General features: G+C 35.9%; 1 protein-coding gene across 4 annotated transcripts in view; it reads left to right on the top strand.

Moving 5' to 3' along the window:
- Window positions 1-22,472, top strand: part of TTC8 (tetratricopeptide repeat domain 8) — a 48,102-nt gene that overhangs the window by 3,079 nt on the left and 22,551 nt on the right. For 3 of the 4 annotated variants that reach the window (XR_014260962.1, XM_082451336.1, XM_082451337.1), the window contains exons 2-7: window positions 10,220-10,340; window positions 11,452-11,515; window positions 11,630-11,789; window positions 12,005-12,094; window positions 14,173-14,217; window positions 18,919-19,004. Coding sequence is in view for 3 of the 4 variants with exons in the window: in XM_082451336.1 (XP_082307462.1) it covers window positions 10,220-10,340; window positions 11,452-11,515; window positions 11,630-11,789; window positions 12,005-12,094; window positions 14,173-14,217; window positions 18,919-19,004 (566 nt within the window). In the remaining variant the exon portion in view is untranslated. Of the gene's footprint in view, window positions 1-10,219; window positions 10,341-11,451; window positions 11,516-11,629; window positions 11,790-12,004; window positions 12,095-14,172; window positions 14,218-16,380; window positions 16,489-18,918; window positions 19,005-22,472 lie in introns of all 4 variants that reach the window. The other variant, XM_082451338.1, reaches the window with a different exon arrangement.

Genomic DNA, 22,472 nt, shown 5'->3' with positions numbered 1-22,472 from the left:
GATACAAGATCATACTGGGAAATATTGCTGTTGTCATTGGTTAACCATCTGAGATGGTTAAGATCATTATGGCAACAGATCTTGTTAAATCCTGGCTTATTCCACTGTCCTATTTATTGTGGATTTGAAATAATACTTCATAATGTGATACATAATTAATTTTAATATCCTAGAAATGTTTTTTAAAATGTAATTCTTTGTTATTGTTTTATTGTTATAAGCAGGGGTTGATATGTTTAGCTCCTACACGTATCAAAGGCTGCTGAGGAGAATGTACCAGATCTAGAAGAAACTTAACGACATTTTTTCCCTTTCTAATCCTTTTTATTTGTTATGCTGAGATAGTTTCTTTAAGGAGGAACTATATATATTGTCAGAATGAGGAGTAGCACTTCACCAGGAACAGAAGTTTTAACTTGATGTTATCTTACCACACTGGCCTTTGGATGCCTGGATAGGGCCTCTGAAAAGTTTACATGGTTCACTCCTATTAGTTATTCTTTGATCCAACCTTTAAACACTGCGCTTTTTCTCTGTATGCTTCTGTTAGCACCAATTTGTGCATTTTGTATCCAATTGTTATTTCATTTTGGAAATATTTTCCAGTATGATTTCCCCAAGCTTAGAGAAATCCTGCTTTTTTCTGAATTAATTAAAAAGAATTTAAATATTTATGTTAGAGTGCTGATGCATTTAATGAGGAGCTTTAGGAAGCTTTAGGAGGTTCCTTTGATTAAAAGCTTGAAAATTCTCATTCTTTCTCTTAGACTATGAGTCCAGGATGGCAGATCTGTATGGAATGGCACAGAATCTGGCACACAGGTGCCGTCATTATGTATTTTGCTGAATGAGTGCCTTGATCATATTCATATATGCATCTGCATGGTGTTATTTATGTGTGCCAGCTTCCCCTCTGTTTATGGAGATCACCCTAATTGCCTGGTGGTCTTTGCTTCTCCCTGCTCCCCCACCCTAATTCTCAGCACCATAGGTTCTTATATGTATTCACCTTTTCATACAAATGTAATTGCATTATGGACATTCTTAATTCATTTCTTACTTTGAGGGTCAGTTTTTTTTTTTTTTAATCAGTTGAGCAAATTCTTCCTGGATCCCTCCAGGAGAGTATTTCTGAAGTCATTATCATCATTGGTATTTCTTCGCAACGCTCTTGTTTCAGTGGAAGAAGTTAAATGGAGAGACTAGCAATCTATGAAAAGCTAACGGTAATATGATCAGTGCAGAGGCAGGTGGTCCTCAGCCCCCTGCGGTTTCCCTGGCTTATCTTCGTGTACCCCTTTAGCCTCATGGGCTTTTTTTTGAGGCTTCTACATTTTAAAGCAGAATATTTTTCCTCTGCAGCTTCTTGAATTACCATTCCTGTGCCACGCAACTGATTTTATTACAAATGAGTGACTTTGAAGCAGTGCCTGGACACATGGAAGAGAAAGGAAATTAAAATATTTCTCCTGAGTGCCAAATGGATTCATTTTTGCTCTTGCTTTTTTTTTTTCTAGAACAAAAATAGCTTTTGTTTTTTATGTTAATATTCACTTTGGGCTTTGCTTATCTTTCTCCCAGATGAGGAGAACCTCTCTAAAGTGATTTGCTATTTGCTAATCTTTTTATAAGCTGGTCCAGGGAGCTTCAAAAAGACGTTTCGGTGGTGATACATTAACCTTTTGGAATGAAGCCCACCTCTAAGACTATTTCTTCTACATTTAGTTCTCCTTTAAGAGATACCATTTTGGTATAGTATCATCAAAAATATTTAACTAGTGCCTTTTATTTTCTATTAGGACATGTGGATTTTATTTAGTTTTGATTCTTGCCAAAGTCAGAGTAGTCAGGTTGGCCGGAGAGGTATGATATACTCTGGACCAGCTTGTTTCCTTAGAGTAAAACAATTTTATTTGGATATGGAAGGACTGAAGGGTAGGTTGAAGATAATAACATGATGTTTGGGATGGGTTCCTGAAAAAGATGGATTCTGAACTGCTTTTCCCAGATGCAGAATGGTGTGAAACAGAGGGCAGGGTCTGTAAGCATGAAGGACATTAAAGTTCTGATCAGTTAAGAATAAAGAAGGATAACTGGTTAATTCATTGTAGTTTGCCCATTTGACAAAAGACAGTAGGAACAATCAATTCATAGAGAAGTGTTGTCTTTTTTCAAAGTTTTCTCTAAATCGTGAGAAGTGGTTAAAAGTTATAAGACATAAAAGAGAGAAATGCAAAATGGCCTTCCATGCAGCAACGTGACCTAGAGGGAATGCTTGCTTTTACAGCTCATGCCGGTCATCCTGATTAGTTGCTTAATCTGATTACTGTTCTTTGTGTTCCATATGTCAGATTCATGGCTTTAAAAGCAGCCCCGATTTTAGCTCCAGTATAATTCAACAGTTCATAAAACATAGAGGCAGTTTTTTTTTTTTTTTAAAGTTAATATACTTTTCTTAATGGAGTAGATTTCTGATAGATTTTTAAATTGTTAAAATCTGTGATTCTGGGAGTGGGAGGGTTAGCTGTTTATCAGAATGGGGGTAATTCACATTTTTCTTCCCACCCCCAATCTCTGCTTATAATGAGAGATGTTGCAGAGAGGAGGGGGTTATTACTGTCAATGGTTTGAAGGTGCAGAAAAGGCTGAAATTCAGCAACGTGAACTGCTCTGCAGAGTACAGAATCAAAAGAATGCCTGGTAATAAGTCTCCATGGCCCCAATGAGGAAATAAATAAGATAATCATACAGAAAGATGTTTATTTGGCTTGGATCACCAGATCATTGTCTCAACCAACTACTAACATACAGCTCACTGGGGACCCCTGCTTCTCTACCTTTCATCTTACCTGCCTGGTAAGTCGTAAGTGCGATCCTGCGGGGCAGGACGAGACACAGAGAGCATGAAGGCGTTTGCTGATGAACAGAGCGCTCTGAGGCTGAGCTGCCGGGGTCAGTTTGGGCCACTGGAGGAATCTCCCTGCCCTTGGCCGACTAACAAGCATCCAGCGTTTACTTACTCTCCGTGGCTCTGTCTCCTTTAACTGTTCCTTTTAAAACGCTGTCTACAATCACCTCTGGTAAACTTTTTTACCTGTTTCTATATGGAACTTATCTTGTATCTCTCTTACACTTTACCCTTCAATCCTGCCCTACTATGCATCCAACTCATTTTTTTTAATCTCCAAGGTGGACCGGCAAGAAAGAGCTTCTTTGTGTGACCTTGAGCAAATTACATGACATCTCTGAATTTGTTTCCTGATCTGTAAAATGGATAATAACACTTACCTGCCTCCCTGAAATGGTTGTTGTGGGACTCAAATGAGATAATGGGGGGTCATTTAGACACGTATACAAATAAATAGAAGAAAGAATAGAAGGGGTTATTTCTTCTGTCATCTCATTGCCTGTATCAGTGTATTTCTCTAAATATGGATGGTGGGATGTAGGAAATCTGTTCTTTTTCCAGCTCTTTCTTCTGCACACTGGCATTGAAAACCTCCAATTACTGTGTCTTCTTAGTTGCTGTTTTATGTTCTGTTCAGCTGATTGCCAAGTATTCTCTAACTCCCACCCCCTAGGGCTCTCACTTTCTAGCTTAGTTTAGCCTTTTCCTCTCTTGTTGCTACTGTGTGTCATGCGAAAGAAATTGCTTATCCTTGCTTGGTGACCAGATGGTTTACACATTGCTTGCACACATAATATATTCTTAAAAAAATATTTCGGGTATTTTTTTTTTTTGGATTTTAGAGCTGTAGAAAGCAAGGAAAGCAAGGATTTTTTTTTTCTTTCCTTTTTCTGTTTCTTAGTAGCTTTCCCAGTAAAACATGCTGCAGATTGACTGTTCAGAGGCTGCTGACTGTAGACGTGAAAGTGTAGATCTTTTATAAATAAATTTGTTATAAATCTGTTTTTTTAACCAACGCATTTCCATTTAATTTTGGACAGAAAAAAACCCTGAGTTTATCAGCACCTGGCCCTGATATATATTACATAGTCTATTTACAAAAATTTCTCGGAAGACATTGCAGTCAGAATTAATTTCTTATCTTTAGCCACTGATCCCATTATGTTTAAGGGGAATAGAAGGGTTTATAGTGTGTGGATTTTCCTCCTCCTCCTCAAGTGATTAAAGTCTGAATGCTTTAACCACCATGAACTTGTTTTTGAATATAAAAATAGCTTCCTTGGTATAGTTATAAAATTATTTTTAATTCCTAAAATACTGTGAATTCATTAAATATGTAAAGATCTCTTCTCTGTGCTCTAAATGAGGTTAGAGTAATTAGAATTTTCTGATCATAGAAAATTTAGCACTCTTCAGTGGATAGGGTGTTACCTTTACAGAACTTGTGAGGGCACTTTTGGGGAAAGATTAAAGTTCATGTTTGGGTTTTTATTGAATGAGTTTGAGTCCACCTACAAATACTTGGTTGGTCATTAAGACTTTTAATTTTAGGAACTGTATTATCCTAAAAAGGTTTACTACCTTCTTAATGCTTTCCAGGAACCAGATCCAGAATTGCCAGTGTCTCAGGTAAAGGTTTAGCTGCAACCTTTAGTTTAGAGAATAGTTTAATTACTATTGCTTAGTTGTTGCTATAGATTAGAAAATTAGCTGCCTATCTACTTGTGCTGTTATAACATTAGCTATATCTACCAGGCATTCTGTACCTTCTTATAGAACTATAAACTATTATATTTCCAATACTTTGTGTCTATGGATGTAAAACTAGGGCACTGTACTCATTAAGACTTGTAGCTTAAATAGAAATGACCAATATTGACCTAGAAGATGAGAAAAATAAAGGCGGAGGCAAGGGGAGTCAGAGGCTTAGAAAGGGAGCCAAGATGTCAGGAGTGTCTGAAAAGATTGTGATGGATTGGATCATACGTCTTGAGTAAAGAGTAGGCCGACTCTGCTTGGGAAGGTCTTGTTTTTAGAGAGAGGTGCCTGCCACTGTGAGGAAGAAGAGACTTGGCCAGACAGCCACATCTACCAAATGAACTTTGTTAGAAATGGGAGGTGGCCAGAGAGACCTGCTAACTGAATGAGACAGTAGATGAGTGGGAAGGGAACCCAGGAAGAGGAGGTCTGGTTAGGGGGCCTCCTGGCCAGTGAAGCTTTTAGCCCAAGAGGGTTTCCAGTAAGTCTGGGAATAAGGAGAAGGGGTGAGAGAGCTGTAAATCAGAGAACTTAAATATTGTCAGGGGTTTGCCCTGCCAAGCAAGAGTGAATTTTAAGTGTTTTTTAGATAAATAAACAATTTGAACCTCATGGGGTTTACATGCGTAATTATCAAACCTTTTAGAAGAAAGTAGTATACAAAATACTCTGATGGAGGCCTGTGTAGTTTCAAGCAAACATGGTAAATAGGTTAAAATGTAGTACTGTGTTCTTTAAAAGGATAACATTTGTCATTGGAATGTTCATAATCATGATTTCCAAATTGATAGAGGGTGCAAAACTATTTTTTGTATAATACATGTACAAGTCATAAGAATCACCTAAGCTATAAATAGAGTAAGTAATGTGCCTTTTGTTTTCAGTAATTTTGGAAGATTTTGATTAAAGTTAAAATTAAATTAAAACATCAATAATTTGCATTGTTGGTATGGTTTGAAAACTTTCAATGGTATTTGAAAGTTTCAAACCAGCATAGGGACTTCATGAAGGACCTGTATTTGATATTTCTTGCTCTGTTACTCTAGACTTAATTGGATAGTGATCTAAAAGAATCAGAAGGGAACAAGGCTGACTGGATTCTTTTGAGCTCACTATTCACACTTTTTGCCTTTCCTCTTTTGCAGGTTTTTATCACTTCAAAATAAATGAGGCTTTACAATAACAATTCAACATTTTGTGCCTAAATTTTCATTTTCATAGAGTAGGCAGAGTGTCAGATGTTACTGATTCTCATGATGTCTAAATCAGGTTAGACAGACTGTTCTTTTGGTAGCTTTATTCTAAGAATAACTTAGTAAAATTGTTTCTTACATGCCTTAAAAGGCCTTACATCGCCTTGCAGTCTGTATTAAAAGGAACAAAACAGTGTAAACCTGTTTTACTCAGTCAGTAGAGTTTTAACCGTTTCATTTGTCTATTTTTATCACTAAAATTGGATTAACCTCACAGAAGGTAGTACAGGTAAGTCAGTATTTTCCTGATGTTAGCTGGTAGATAGTTGCCTCAAGAGTAATGTCCTATAGACTAACTCAGCAGGTAAATGAGATGGGATTATGTTTCGCAGATAAAAAAGGAAATAATTGATGTGATGATTACTCATTTAGATTGGGAGAATCTATGCTTTTCCCTTAAAAAAAAATTCCTAAGCATCTATTATTTTTATCGATTTTACAGGACTTCCAATACATAGGTATTCAAATTTATCTACATAAACTGCATGACCCTGTCATTTATTAACAACTTAAGTATTTCTGATAAAAACCAATTTATAGTTTTATTCAGATTCAAGTGGCAGTGTAGGGTTACCAATTTGCTTTGTTATGCATTTTATTTTATTTTTTAAAATTTTTATTGGAGTATAGTTGATTTACAATATTGTGTGCATTTTATTTTAATCATTGATTAGTTTTGAACTTAAAAAAAATTTAAACAGGCAGAGGAATTTAGGGCTGTAAAACATACTTGGCTTGCCTCCAAAATAAAATGTTTTCATTAAAATTCCAAGATTTGTTCCTGTTGCCCAGAGCAGTTCTTTGAATACAATCTGATGTTTAATCAAGCAGTGATACATGATTTTCAAGGTCATTTTTTGTTAGGATAGAAGGAGGAAAGTCAGGAAAATTAATATTCTCAAATACTGATGAAATTTAAAATTAAGTAATGGTGCAAGTAGATATTATTGCAGATCTTTAAATATCAGAAATTCACATCATTATTTCTACTTCTTAATAATGAGGTTTTAGAAACTGAAACAAATTAGATTTACCTTTTTGAAAAAGTGAATTCTTATGGAATAAAATTTTTTAAAAAAAGATCTTCCTATTTGGCTTCTGAAGCATATATTCATTTGGTTGGGAGGGAATAGTGGATTTACTTTCCTATGTTCTGCTTAGCCTGATGTAAAATAATTTGCACCTTCTTAATATTTGAGGGGTTAGTAGAAGGATAGAAGTCAAGAAGCATGATGGATTGGACTATGAGATAACAGAATGAGTATGAAAATAGTTTAAAAAATATGTGCATGGATAATTAATATCCAACTGTGTAAATGATACTGTAATAATAAAAACTTGACTTTTAGAGAGTCAATTTAACTAGGACTCCAAATCATACTCCTGAAGCTTTATTAGCTCCTCATCATGGCATACAGGTGGCCTACAGGATCCCTCATTGGCCTCTGCCTTTTTCTCCAGCTTCTTCTCAAGCAGCTGCTCCTCAGCTGAACCTGATTCTTCTACCACACTCTTGTTTCTCCAAATGAGCCCTCAAGCTGGCCTTCCTTTGCCCTATGCGCTCTACCTGGCGCGCGCTCTACCTGGCGCGCGCTCTCCTGTCTTGGCCGTGGGGCAAACTCTCCTCCTTTACCTTTTCTTCCACCCCAAGGCAGCTGCGTGCCTTTCTTTGTCCTTCTATAGCATGTTCCAGGTTTTCGTTTTTACACTTTCCCCATAACACTGAAATTCTTATGAGCTAGAACTTGGGCTGTGACTTACTCACCTCTGTTCCCAGGACCCGGCATGCAGTAGGTGCTCCCTGGGAATATGGGAATGAACTAGTGAAGCCCACATCCTGCTTTACTGTGTGAACAGAAAATGCTGCAGTCCTTCCTCCTGTCCACCAGGGGTGCTGAGCAAAGAATATGCCCTTTTGAAAAATTAAAGCCATCAGATACTTGCAGGGCAATAGGAACTGTGAGGACTTAAGATAAATCAGGATTACTTATTGCCATCTTTAAAGTTAAATTAAACCATTAGTCCAAGCCAGTGACGAGTGACGACTTCCTTGACCCCTGAGAATGGCTGTATCGATCTGGCAACTTTCCTAATCTTTGGTGGCTCCCACAGTTAGATGCAGTTCCAATTGGAACTGACTTTTTTAACAAACAAATTAGTTCTTTGGGTCCATATTCTGCTCATTCAATTGTGTTAAATTTACACATAACGTTTGAAATATTTTATTCTAAGTTATCTGATAAGAATCCAGTAAACCTCAACCAGAAAAGTACAAGACAAACCCCCAATAATCTAATCAAATGTAATTTCACTTGAGGAACCTAAATATATTGTGAAGACAGCCTTCTTTTTTTTTTTTTTTTTCCTGTGGTAGGCTGTCTCTTGTGATGACAAGCTCTGTGGACAGCTGATGTTATATATATATTTTTTTCATTTCAACATTTTTTTTAATTTAGTTTTTTATACAGCAGGTTCTTATTAGTTATCCATTTTATACACATTAGTTGTATGTATGTCAATCCCAATCTCCCAATTCGTCCCACCACCACCCCCCCTCACCCCCACCCCCGCTCCCCCCGCCACTTTCCCCTCATATGTTTGTTCTCTACATCTGTGTCTCTATTTCTGCCCTGCACATTCAATCCCCTCTTGGCATCTGCTTCTGGGAGGACCTGGACTCACACAGGGGAGACAATACCTCATGGTGAGGACCAAAGGCAACAATGTAATTTCCTTTTGTTCCCATTAAAAGGAAAGCATGAAGACTTTTAAAAATTCTTTTTCTTTAAAAATTTTTAAAAATATACATTCCAATTACTTTAGCCCACAAAAGGATCTCTGCCTTCTAATTCTTGTAAAACCATTTTCCATGTAGCACATTTGTCACATATCATGCATTGCTTTGCCTTGTTATTTAATCCAGTAGGTGATATGTTCAGGAAAATTAGGATTCATGTTTTCATCTTCTCGCATTTCCTTCTCAGAACCTAGCCCAGTGCTACATAAGTAGGAGGTGCTCAATAAATACACGCTGATGATTCAGTGCATTTCGATATCCTTATGTGAGGACTCTCTGGTCCTCTTGCAGCCTCCATCTGTTCCTCCCTCGGTCCCTTGCCTTCGTGCAGCATGCTTCACAGTCAGATTCCTAGTATGATGAGGCCTAACCCCTTTCCAGATTTCCCTTGCTACTGCTCCCCCTGTAGCACAGAGTCGGTCCTACACTGCTGCCTCAAGGGTTGCCTTCTCCCCAAGTCTGCCACAGGACACCAAGCTTTATTGCTCTCTGCTTCTATTGAAGCAGAAAGGTAAACTTTTCTGATAAAGCAGTTTTAAATATTTAACAAGGTATTTAACTGTGCACACCTTTACGTCTAATTTCGCAGGGTAAAGCAAAGCTGATAAGATATTTTCTAGGCTCCTTAATTACCTTTCCATTTTTTTCCCACTTTCTAGCAGGTTTTCTACTGGCTAGATCACAAAGCAACCAAGATTGTGTTGATTAGTTATTGGGAAGTGGGAAAAATTGATCTTAGTTCAAGTCAACATTTTTGGAGTATCTATTGTGTACACAAACCATAGGTGTTATGGAAAATTCAAAAGTGAACAAGGTAAAAAAGCTTGTGTTCTGGGGGAAGGGAGGGCAAACATACGCCCAAATAATTATATATGGACATATATATATATATATATATGCCCAAATATATATATATATTATATATATATAATATTATAAATATAATAAATAATAAATATATTATATATAAATATATTATATATATAATATATATATATGCCCAAATAACCATAATTGAATATGGTAAGTACATATAATAGAAGTATAAAAGAAAGTGCTTTATAAGAAAGACAAGAGGGAAGTAGGTTCAGAGTTATTAAACTATCAGGGAAGTCTTCACGAAGGACTTGGTCCTGAAGGAGGAAGGCAGAAAGAACACATGGTTGTAGCTTTATTCATCTGTTTTCAAATTATTATTCTAATAAAACTTTCTATAAAGATCTTCTTTCACTTATAGAAAGGCATGTTAGAAGACTACTAGGTAATTACCACACTTTTGTTTACTAGGTAATTGATACATTATTGGTTGTTTCTTGATTAATAATGACCTTGCCTTCTTGTATTAGCTCCTGGACATAGCCCTTTAAATTAGTATCATGCATTAAGTGTGGTAAACATGTTTGATAAAAAATTAGATAATAATAAAGGATGGCTGGCTTCTATAGGCTATACACTACTTCTAATGCAATTTAAGATATGCTTTATCTTATCTATGCTTTTTAGGCAGCCTGGATTTTAAAAGCACGAGCACTAACTGAAATGGTGTACATAGATGAAATCGACATAGATCAGGAAGGAATTGCAGAAATGATACTGGATGAAAATGCTATTGCTCAGGTTCCACGTAAGTACTGGTTTTTCAGTTAAGTAAATGAAAAGCCATTAGGAGGAGGAATACTCTCTATGTGTAATTTTTTATAATAAAACTAAGACATATACATGAAACACATGTATGCATGAAAAAATATTACCTCTATTCTGCCTTATAGTGCAAAGGCACAATTTAATTATATTATCTTAAACTTAAGGTGTGAGATTGATATATAACTATTTTTCAGTAGAAGCCATATTATGCATTTTAAAATATTTTATAAAAAGGCATTCTATCTGAACTGCTTATCTAATATATCAAAGATTGTTTATCTGAGAGTCTAAACACAGGAAGCATCCAAACAACAGAAGTGTTCTTAAAAAATGATAATTTGAAAACATCACTTCACTGTAATAATTGAAGATGATTTGCTCTAATGCATGATGTGAGTTGATGGAGTGATTTGCTAGGCAGTGAATGTCCATCAGGATTGTCACAATGGCCTAGTCCCAGCTTGCAGGTGTGCTGCTGTGAATGGTATTGGATGATTACCATGACATATGGTATCTTGCTGGTAATTTGTTAGTTGTGACAGTTATCAGTCATTTATATATGTTTGGAAGGTAATAGCTGTTTAATGCTTCAGTGGAAATTGAGAAAAAAAGTACATATGTTTCATGTTAAGATGTCTTTTTCCCCTATCATTTTGCTCTTTTGGAGTTAAAATATCTAAATTCTAGATATTGGGGGTAAATGATCTTTTATTGGGAGAAGAAGTTTGTATGAAAAATAAACTGTGAGTATAGAACTGTCATTTTGATGTGTTGGAGCTTTGGAGCCTGCCTGTCTTGAGTTTGAATGCTGGCTCTACTAACAGGTTGACCTGTTTACTTAAATCTCTAAGCCTTTGCTAAATGGTTAGTACTACCTACCTTACAGAATTAGTGTGGAGATTAAATGTAATAACAAAAGTAACATGATAGGTACTCAATAAACATTAATCTCAAACACATTTTTCTAGATACATTTCCTGTTACTAATGTCTTTTTCACCAGGCTAGCACATTTGTGAAAATTGCGTTAGTGGACAGCTCTTACAGATTAATAAATAATATACAAATTGAATTCACCGTCTCATCTCATAGGTCCTGGAACATCTCTGAAACTCCCTGGAACTAATCAGACAGGAGGGCCTAGTCCAGCTGTCAGGTATGTTCAGTATACTCCTATTTCATTCCCTTTGCCACTAAATATTGACCAGGCTGCATGAGAATCTTCCTTTATTGATCTTCTTTGTATTTTAACAATTTACAATCTTCACAGGCCGATCACTCAAGCTGGAAGACCCATTACAGGTTTCCTTAGACCCAGCACACAAAGTGGAAGGCCAGGCACTATGGAACAGGCCATCAGAACACCCAGAACTGCCTACACAGCTCGCCCTATCACCAGCTCATCTGGAAGATTTGTCAGGCTGGGAACGGTAAATTCTGTCAGCTTTACCATAGCCTTGTATGACCAAAGTAATTTATGTTATGTTAATCATTTTTCACTATTTTTATAGTAGAGAATTATATGGAAGATTTTTGCAGGTGATTCTTTTTACTTGTGTTGGCTTTATAATTTTATGCACATTAAACTCAATTTGTGTTTCAAGAGAAAGTTTCAGATTTCTTGTTCTATCATTTTTCCCCATAGGCTTCCATGCTTACAAGTCCTGATGGACCTTTTATAAATTTATCTAGACTGAATTTAACAAAATATGCCCAGAAACCTAAACTGGCAAAGGTATGTACTTAAAATTATTTTATGTTATGAAGTAATGTTCAAACTGTTATCATAACATTGCAGGAAATGGATAAAAATTTGTGAAGAAAAGACCTTGTCTTGATTGAAATGGAAATGTTTAATTATTCTAATATCTAAAATTTCTCTTAGTATTGAGTTAAGGAAAGTCAATCAGAAATAAAGCATATATGCCATTATAATAGGAAATTCTTTTTCTCCTAATAAAGAACAGCAATTTATAACAAAGAAAGCAGATGTGCAGCACCATCTTTGGGTAATGATGTTTAGGAGATCATCTGTATGTGTGCGTATTTTTCTTTCTCAGCTTGAACTGTTCTCAGAAAAATAATTTTCTATCCTTGTAGGATTTTAGAACTGTCAAAAAGAAGATAAAAAAAATGTTCTCTTTCTAATTAGTAATTAATCAGGCATCTCAATAAGGATTACTTGAGCCAGACAGCGGCAAGCCAACTACATGAGTAATTCTAACTATTAAATGCTCCTCTAAATTAAAGAGAAAGTGAGAGCGAGAGAAGAAGTGATAAGAGAGTGAGAAGGGAGAGGGAGAGAAAGGAGGACGTTCGTGACCTTTCCAGTACAGAAAAGTTTAGAGGTGAGCATGGAATAATTCAGAGCCAGGAGCAGTTAGCTTCTGGAAACTGGTGTAAGCCTAGCTCAGGTTTTTAGCTGTAATCTCTATGAATTGTGTGCATGAGTGCTGAGCTCATTCCTATTATCAGTTCTACTGGCGTTTAACATATTTAGTAAATATTAAACACTCTAGGGAAAATGAAAAAGGACACTAGCCATACAGACTTGAAATTTAAATCAGGAAAAGGAATGCCAGTTGGCAAACAAGGACGCAGACTATAATAATGCCAACGATGTTTTTCTTAATTTCTTATTTGATAGCAACCCAGTCAACTTCATTTAGCAAAATCATAAAGTTTTACTTATTTCCCTTTCCTTTATGAGGAATATCTGATTCCTTATCTTTTTAGGCCATTTATTTGAGGTGGCTGAATGGCTACTTAATACCATTGTTGTTTCCTAACCAGGGAGTGTAGTCAGTAGAGGCATTTCCCTCAAATTAGGATGCTTCCAGGACAGACCTGGTCTATGTTACTAGATTTAGACTGAACTAGATTTTGCACTTATTTAGTGTGTTGTAGAAATAATGCCAGGTTTCTCTGTCTTTGGTCCCCAACTTGCCTTGACTTATCAGGACTCATTTCTAATATTGGCATATTGCTTGGGGTGGCTGGTGACTCCTTGACACTGTCTGGGGTGTTATAACATCCTTTTCATGGCAGTGGTAACACCAACTGCTCTCATAACTTTTTTTTTTTTTTTTTTAATAAGAGAACAAATGGAGGATTAGGAGTAGTTTTCTAAAGTGGGCCTTATCCTGATTTCTTTTTTCTTTTTTTGGTTACCTTCAAGTCATCTCTGTTAATAACCTTGATATCTTTCAGGGGTGCTAGCCTCTTTGCAAGTATAAAATAATGGTATTATGGACAAATGTAGTACCACCAAGAGGTAGTCCGGTAAATGCTTATTTATCCAGATAGGTTGGGGGCAGTATTAGAATAATGATTCTCAGCCCTGGCTGCACATAGAGGCATCTGCACATTAAGGAAACACGCCCTACTTTACAGTTAAACTGTACTTTGTTTCAGAAAGAACTTCCAGATTTTCCCATGTCTAAAGTGTCATTATTAATATCATAATCACTGTATAATACATGCAGTTTTATGACAGTCCTAAAGTTGGTCTTTTCATTTGTCTCTTTCTGATAAAACAGTATGTGTAATATGAAAAACATTGCTGAATTATTTGAGCTTTCCAGTTCGTATTCTGTGAAAACAGGAATCAGTTATAAGTAGCCTTATTTTAAAATGACTGGTTGTAACAAATGATGGATAGACCCTTTACTTATAAATCCCAGGCACTTTAGAGTACTTTGTTATTTTGGTTCAATCTAGCTGCTGTCAAAATGGCCTTTGAGTTTTGATATAACAATAAACTACCTTTGTTAAAATAACATCTAATGTATTGTTTGCATGTTTTCTTCACAGGCTTTGTTTGAGTATATCTTTCATCATGAAAATGATGTTAAGACTGTAAGTTTTGAATTTGCACTGTTTTTTAATGTGATTTTTATGACTTTGGGGATTTAGATTCTGAAATGTTCTATTTCTTACCTTATAAACAGATGGAATTATGAAGATTGGAGAATTACTGATACTTTCAAATCCACTGTCAGTTCCAATAGGAAACTTTGTATAACTATAGAGGTCGGAAGGCTTGTGCCTGATTCATAGAGTAGTAGATCTCCATTAAAGGGCAAGATATAGATAATTGAGAATGCTGCGTAGTATGTTTGTGTAAAAGTTTATTTTTTATACTAATAGTTAGCATTGTTGATCCATTTTCTTCTTTGGTCCATATAGTGATTATAGGTTTACTAATACATGTATTTCTGGTGTCTTTGTAGTGTTCCCCATCTCCTCCCCTTTAACATTTTATGACAGAAATTTTCAAACATGTGCAAGTGGGGAGTATAATGAACCTGTATCAACCATCACCCAGCTTCAACAATAATCAATAATCAGTCATCTTGGTAGCCTTTCAACAGAGAATTTTAAGGTTACATGCTCAGGACTTCTCCATTTGTGTCATTTTTCAACATGCTAATATGCAAATGAGCAGTAACTTCACAAATCTTGTCCAATCAAATGTAGTTAATTCTACAGTGTCTAATGATAGTATTTTCTGTCATTTTCTTATTCAAGGAAAAAACCTTACATATTAAGTATTCAGGAAGACAAAAGCATTTTTCTCAATTGTGTTTTCTGTATGTCAACCATTATGCTATGTGCTAGGAAAACTAATAAAAATATATTTGTTCCTGCCGCTACAAGCCATGTAATCTAGCTGAGGAAATAAAATTGACATAATGGAACAGTTAGAAAGGTAATTGCCGGAATGTGAAATTGTTACCGAAGATCAAGGGGAAAAATCAGGGGATAATATTAGTAAAAATCCATAAAATCAGTAGGATTTGGAAAGAGAGGGAAAAAATGTAAAAGAAGGGTAAAAACATGAGCAGGGTATGGAAAGAGAAATAAATAAACCATATTCTCAAAAATGGGGGTGTCAAAGAGACATTTTAGAGAAAAGTGACAGAACGTGATGCTAGATTTGGTATGGGAGACAAAGGAAAGACACAGCTCAAACTTGCCTCTTAAAGATGCTATAAGAATGACTATTTTACTAACAGAAATGGGATTATTAGGGAAGGAAGTCAGTTTGTAAAGAAGCTGAATAATTCACTTGAAGGCATTTTTAGTTTGAAATTGTGAAAGGCTATCCAAGTGGAGATGTCACTGCATGTATTGGAAGCTCTGGCACTAAAATGTAGGGGGGCCTGGGCCAGATACAGAGTATGGGAGTTATCGGTAATGAAGTGATAGTGGATGTGGTCACATTGAGAACAGAGAAAACTAAGGTCAGGGCAACTGAGAAACCATGCACATTTCTGTAAATAAAAGTCAGTACATGCCATTTTCACTTAATATAAAGCTGGTCAGAGGGTTTCAGGGTGATATATAAAATCATGTAGTTACACTGTCATTAAAAAGAAACATTCAAATACCATCCCATTTTATAAATGAGTAAATATTTGTAATTACTAGAGTATCATAATGCTATATCCTGACTTTTTGAAGATTAATTCATTTATTGCAGAGACATTTATTCCTTCATCCAACATATTTTGAGCCACTACAATGTGCCAGGCACTGTTCTAGGCCCTGAGATTACAGAGTGAAGCAAGCAGACAAAAATCTCTGCTCTTTTGGACATTACGTTCCGGTTGGGCAAGGAATAGAGACAGTTAGCAAACTTAAAAATATATAAAATGTCATGGGATAAGCCGTATAAAAATAAAGCAGGGAAACCAGGTAAGAGAATAGATGACATGGGGGAAGATGTCATTTTATGTGGGCTGGGAGGTGGTCAGTGAAGTCCACTCTGAAAAGACATTTAAACAGAGACCTGTATGAAGGGAGACAAACCATATGGTTAGGTGGAGGAAGAGGACGTAGATCAGAGAGAACTTTAACTGCAAAGGCCCTGAATATTAGCATTCTTGGATTGTTTAAGGAACAGTGAGGAGGCCACTGTGGCTGGAGTGAGGTCTTTGAAGGGGAAGAGTTGCCGGCAATGGGTTCAGAAAGTTGACAGATCATATGCTGTTTATAGGTCATGGTGATGATGTCTTTATTCATCTTGAAGATGTTGTTCTGCATCTTGGCATTTACATATTTTTGTTGAGGAATGTTGTTTTTTCAGCTCCATTGAAAAAAATAGAATTTGTTCTATGGAAAACTGTATTTCTGCCTTTGAGTTCTTAATAACTTCCTCCCTTCCTCTCCCTTCTTGGGGCAGTATTGGCAATATTGACAAACTGAAGGGGCATGTGGGTTGGTGATTCTGGAATCTTTATTTCCATATGCTCTTTAATTTCATCATGCTGAAGTTGTCGCAACTCTGACAATAGTGAAAGGATGACCTTTTTAAACTTTAGAGGTTGGAGCACTATTACTTAGGAAGGTCACTGGGACGCCCAGTTGGATGTATTCACAAACATGTTGTCGAGATCTGCCAAGGTTCCCTGTTCTTATGGACTTTTATAACCTTACGCCTTTTATTTATGACCTTCTAGGTCTTTATTAATATCTAGATATCGGATTGATTGACTTATTCAAAGATCCTTAAATATAAGTATATAGTAATTTATTTTAAAAAACCGGGGAAGACTTTAAAGAAATATAGCTCTCTGTAACCTCTTTAAAATTTTAAAATGTTAATAGCTTTTCATTATGAATCTTATTACTATGACAGTTTTGTTTGGTTCTTAAGTTATTTTCAACGTAAGTCAGAAGTAAAGAATAGAATTAATTCAGTCAACAAATAATTCTTGAGGGCCTCTTAACCGCACAGTGACATTGCAGAACAACAGAGATGTGTTAGGAAGTGGAGGCCTGTCCTCAGGGAATTGAGTCCATTTGAAATAGTCACAAGCGGTTTTGTCTAGTGCAGCCCCAGTCTTCAAATGAAGAGTGGTCATTAATATGTAATTTTTTTAACCATTTTTATTCTACATCAGTAATTCATATTAATTTCCTTAATTGGTTTAGACAAACATGTGGGTCCTCCATAGGAACCATATCTGAAAGCAAAATCAGCAGCCTGTAATCAGCACTAAGTCTAATCTTGGAAAAATTAGAATGTGTAAAAAAAATTTAGAATGACATATTTTTCTGAAAAATAGAAGGTCTGTTATATTAAACATGAAAGTGAATCTGATCTATTCGCTGGAACAGGTCTTTTAAAGGATTAAGTTAAAATGAATATATGCAGATATTTACAGTTTACTCCTGAACTGAGCTGATTGAAATATGGTTTTCTCATATTTCCAGAGATAATGATAATTGAAATTATACTTTTTTTCTTCATTTTTCACTTCCATTTTTACCCCTTGCTTGGGGAAAAAAAGAAAAATAAGCATATGAACGTAGTGTGTAGTGTGTTTTAAATTTCCATAGCTTTCAAGTAGAGGTGTTGATTTTTCAAGTCCATTAGAACCTCAGCATGGTGACACCATTCCTTTATAAATAGTTTGCATATTTAGAAGTCTCCCCTGGAGCGAGGGAAGATGAGGAACACAAGGAAAGTTATTTATTTTGCAGTAGGAGATTCAAGGAGCTCTTCTGGCATTCATTTCAGAAAAGAGTTAATATTAAGAAATGGGCAATAATATGGGATGCATTCTGAGATTATAGAACTGAAAATCTAAGAGTTACTTTAACTGAGCTGTTGGATATTGTCATGATGTTAACACTGACTAAAGAATAAAAGGTTTTCAACCTTAAGAGAAAGAATAACAAGTATTATTAAAAAATCAGAATTCTTTTTAAACTAATAACCTGAGTTTTTATTCACCACATCTTTATATGAGCTTCAGATTTCTGTGAGCTTTCAATTTGTATAAAGATTGATTTGCTTTCCTCTCTGTCCAAATGGTTTCCACTTTTTTGGTATAGAATCCTAATTCCTAATGAGATGTCTCTTGTCTGATCTTAAATAATCACTAGAAGGAACAAACTAGAAGACGTTAGAGAGAAAGGGATAAACGCATGTAAAATACAAAAGCAGTTAAGAAGATCTTTTTCAGTCTGCAGCGAAGGAAAGTCTGACCTTTAGAATTACTGGCATGTAAGGTAATGTCAGAATAATGGAATGATGGTTGTTAAAAGATGGCAGTTACCCAAGTACCCCAGCTCCTTTCACTCTTCTTCATGACCCTGTTTTCAAACCTTCTTCTATCTGCATACTTGATCTTTCTCTATTTCTCTATACCTGTCTTTAAAGTGGGGCCTGCAGTTGGGCCTGCCTTACGTGGTAAAGGCTTGACTCCCACTGGGTTTGGAGGCATTTTGGTTGGGAGAGGGTAAAAACTTACGGATTTTTAAATACCAGTTTTGTACCTTGTATATTAAAATTGTTTTCAAATAGACTGTACATCTGCTTCCCTTTGATCACTGTTTATTTCTCATCTGCTGTCAGTCCTCTGGTCTGGAACTGATTATTTAGGGAAGATTGGTGGGGCCATCTGGAGACATGAGCAACTTGAGTTTCTGTCTGATTTCTAATACATGTTTTGATTGATGCTAATTATATGGTTTATTCCATTATTTATTGTTTCTGTTTATTGTTAGAAAAGAAAATCCTAATCTAAAATGAATTGTTTTTCAAAGGCTTTGGATTTGGCTGCCCTTTCCACAGAGCATTCTCAGTACAAGGACTGGTGGTGGAAAGTGCAGATTGGAAAATGTTACTACAGGTAAAATTTTGATTATTTGGAAAAGGCTTAGAAGCAGCAACATATTTTAGAGTCTCAAATCTGGTAACCTTTTCTGGGGGATAGATTTCCTCATGAAGAAATGAGAACTGTGTCTTTGGCTTACGTGAGGAAGCATTTACTTAGTAATCACATGATGGCACTAAGAACTGACACCTTTAGAATAGTAAAATTTTAGAGCTGGGAAGGGGAAACTTTGAGACCATCATGTCCAACACTCCTTTTCAGATGAGGAAGCTGAGGCCAGAGAGAGGTTGTGATTTGCATCAGGAACTAGTCAGTAACAGACCTGGGACTAGAATCAAGTCTGTTCTCACTCCACTCCTCTTGGCTCTCAAGTCTTTCCTCCCTCCCTCCCTCTCTCCCTCCCTCCTTCCTTCCTTCTTAATTTTTATTGGAGTATAGTTGATTTACAATGTTGTGTTAGTTTCAAGTGTGCAGCAAAGTGAATCAGTTATACATACACATATATCCACTTTTTTTTTTTTTTAGATTCTTTCCCCATCAAGTTTTTATTTCTACTGATGCCTCACATCTGTAAAGTGCTTTATAGTTGAGATAGCTTGTCCGCGCATTACATTATCTCACTTAAATCTTACAGCACTTTGGATATAGTTGCTATTATTAACCCTTTGTCCAGATGAGAGAAATTGAGCCTCAGAAAGATAAAGTGACTTTCCAAAATTCATGTAGCTAATATGTGGCAGAACGAGAATTTGAGCTCAGCTTTCTGATGCCAGTTCTTTTACTGTTTGCACAATCCCATGGTGTTTCTCTAGGATCTAAATAGTCTTACACTAATTCACTTAATGTTTAAACACATTTTTAAGCAAATTAATTGAGAGATTAAAAAAAGTTGTAATAATTTATGAATATTATATAGCAACTGGTAAATAGGATCTGAAATGATTGCTTGATATTGGAATGCACTTGGAGCATTTGAAAAATAGAGACAAATGAACAATTATATTTTATAAAGATAAATATGTCTTTTATTATTCAAAAACAAGGTAGACTAGGTACTGTGAGCATCCTTCGATGGTTATTAACTTTAGTTATTAGTTAAACACTGTGAGGAAAAGGAAATATATAAATAGAATAAAAAGGGTGCTTATTCTTCTACTATTGAAATTAAGACTATTTTCCATTTAGATATTTCACATAGAACTCTGAAGTATTTTTTCCTACTGTTAGATTGAGGAAGTATTTTCTGCTAAAAGGTAATTTTGGGCCATTATAACATTAAACTCTTATGAATATAATTTCTGAAGACAAGCTTGAAATCTTGAGCCTCTAAGCAAAACTCTCAGAAATCCATAATAATGAAAGAAAAGCACAACTTGGATTCCTTCTGCCATCCATATAAGGTGGCATTTAAATGAGTATATTTTGTCATATTAATTATTGTTCTCCTCTGTTCCTTAATAGCTTCTTGTCTTATTATGTATTCAGCATTCATTCATTTATTCATTCGCTCAAATGGCTTACAGTTGAATGGAGGAGAGAGAACAGGAAACAATTATAAATGTGGTTCCCATTATGATAGAAGCAAGTGCAGGGTGCAGTGAGAGCCCAGAGAAAGAGGTCAAGGATGGATTGCCAGAGGATGTAGCCCCATATTGACTTCTGTCTCTTTGCTCCTGATCATTAAGTTCTACTGGTTCTTCCTCTGCAGTAGCTCTTACAGTTGCTCCACTACTACCCATTCCCACTCCAGTGCTTTAATCCTGGCTTTTAGTGTCATTTGTTTGAATTGCTACATTAGGTTCTTATCTGGGTTTTCTGCCTCCATTTTCTTGTCCCATCAATCCTTCCTGTATACCCCACTGTCAGAGTAACTGTTGCAAAAAACCCCAGCTCTTGTTGGATTCTTTGGTTAATCTCCATTATCTCTGAAATGAAGTCTGGATTTTAAGTGTGGCACCCATGATTTTGTCCCGGTCTACAGCTTTGCACTTTTCTGTTACTTCTCTCATTCCTTGTTGTGTTTTCCTTTTCACTTAAACCCAACAACTCAGCACTCCCCTAACATGCTATGTACTTTCCTGCTTGTGTGCTTATGCTGATAATTTGCTTCCATCAGAGATACTCCCTCACCCCCACCCCATCCTATCTAGCTGTCAAAATCTTGCCTGTTAACTTCCTCGCTGAAACTGTCTTAGTTTGCTCCTCCTCCGTGCTCTCAAAACACTTTTTTTCTCATTGGCCATAATGCAATTAAATTTATTTTAAAATATGTTTTGTTTCAATCTTTACTGGTGCCTTCAGAACATGGTTGTTATCTTCATTTTTGCAACTCCTTACCATCATTAAATGTGCATGCAGTTGATCCCTGACAGTGTTTATTGAATTAAATTGGAGAGAAAAAGTTGGCGGTTGGTGGAGATCATCTCTGGGCTCTGATTCTTTGATATTGTCCTGTGTTTATGAACTTGACTGATGTTTTCATTATTCCCAGACTTTCTTTACATATGGCGCCCACTCCATTTCCTTTGCACAGGAACCCATATGATAAATTCCTTTTTGATAGGACTAGAAGAAATGATCTCTTAAGGGTACAGTAATAAAACACATATGACTCATTCTTCTTTCCTTTCTTTGGTTTCCAGGTAGTTCAATAGCTCTGATTGCTTGTTTGCTTTTTAATTTGTTTATTCTCCATTGTTTTTTTAAAAAATCTATTTCTGTTTTCATATTCTTATTTTACATGTATCTTTTTATTGTAATCCCTTTTAAATCGTTTTTCTAAAGAGACAACTTAGTTACAAATATACAGACTCTCATGGATATTTAGGTGTTCATGGAATTCAGTGACTGAACTTCAGCCACGTGTTTAAGACTTGAATGTTCAGTTGAAGCTTTGTATATAAATATAAAGCTGTTCTTCAGAACTTCAGAGTTCTCTGATAACATTTTATGAATACTCCTTGTAAAAGTTGTGGGACCTTTGGAGTGGTAGGGGCTTCTACCACATCACACATCCTCTAACTTTAGGCCAGATTTTGGGATCACTTTTAACCTCATTGTCCCACATTGTCCATTGGTGTGGCTATACCCAAATAGCTGGGTATAGCCATGCCAGTACTTGAGGCTTAGGTTAGGAAAAAAGAACAAAGCTATTCTTTCAAGAATGAAAGTAACATAATGGACCATATTGTATGTTGTTTTGACTTTATTTTACAAAGTAAAAGCATTATCATAAAGTGCCTAAGTAGCTCTTAGATGTCTGGGGATGAGTAGTTATGAGAAAGCCCAACAGATCTATTAAGGACAGGCTGAAGTGTGCTTTAATGATTGATTTCATTTCCCTGGGCAGAAGAAGTGGGTGTTCACATCAGGACAGTTATATTTAGGCAAGGAACAAGTCTGAAGTTCATAGACTAGATACAAAAAAAGGAAAAGAAAATGTTTGTAGAATAATAAAATGGTACAGCTATTTTACTCAAGTGG

The sequence above is a fragment of the Balaenoptera physalus genome (genome assembly GCF_965194825.1).
Source record: "Balaenoptera physalus genome assembly, chromosome: 2".
Lineage (NCBI taxonomy): Eukaryota > Metazoa > Chordata > Mammalia > Artiodactyla > Balaenopteridae > Balaenoptera > Balaenoptera physalus.
The sequence above is the reverse complement of the archived record's forward strand: the minus strand, read 5'-3'. Positions and strand labels throughout refer to the sequence as shown.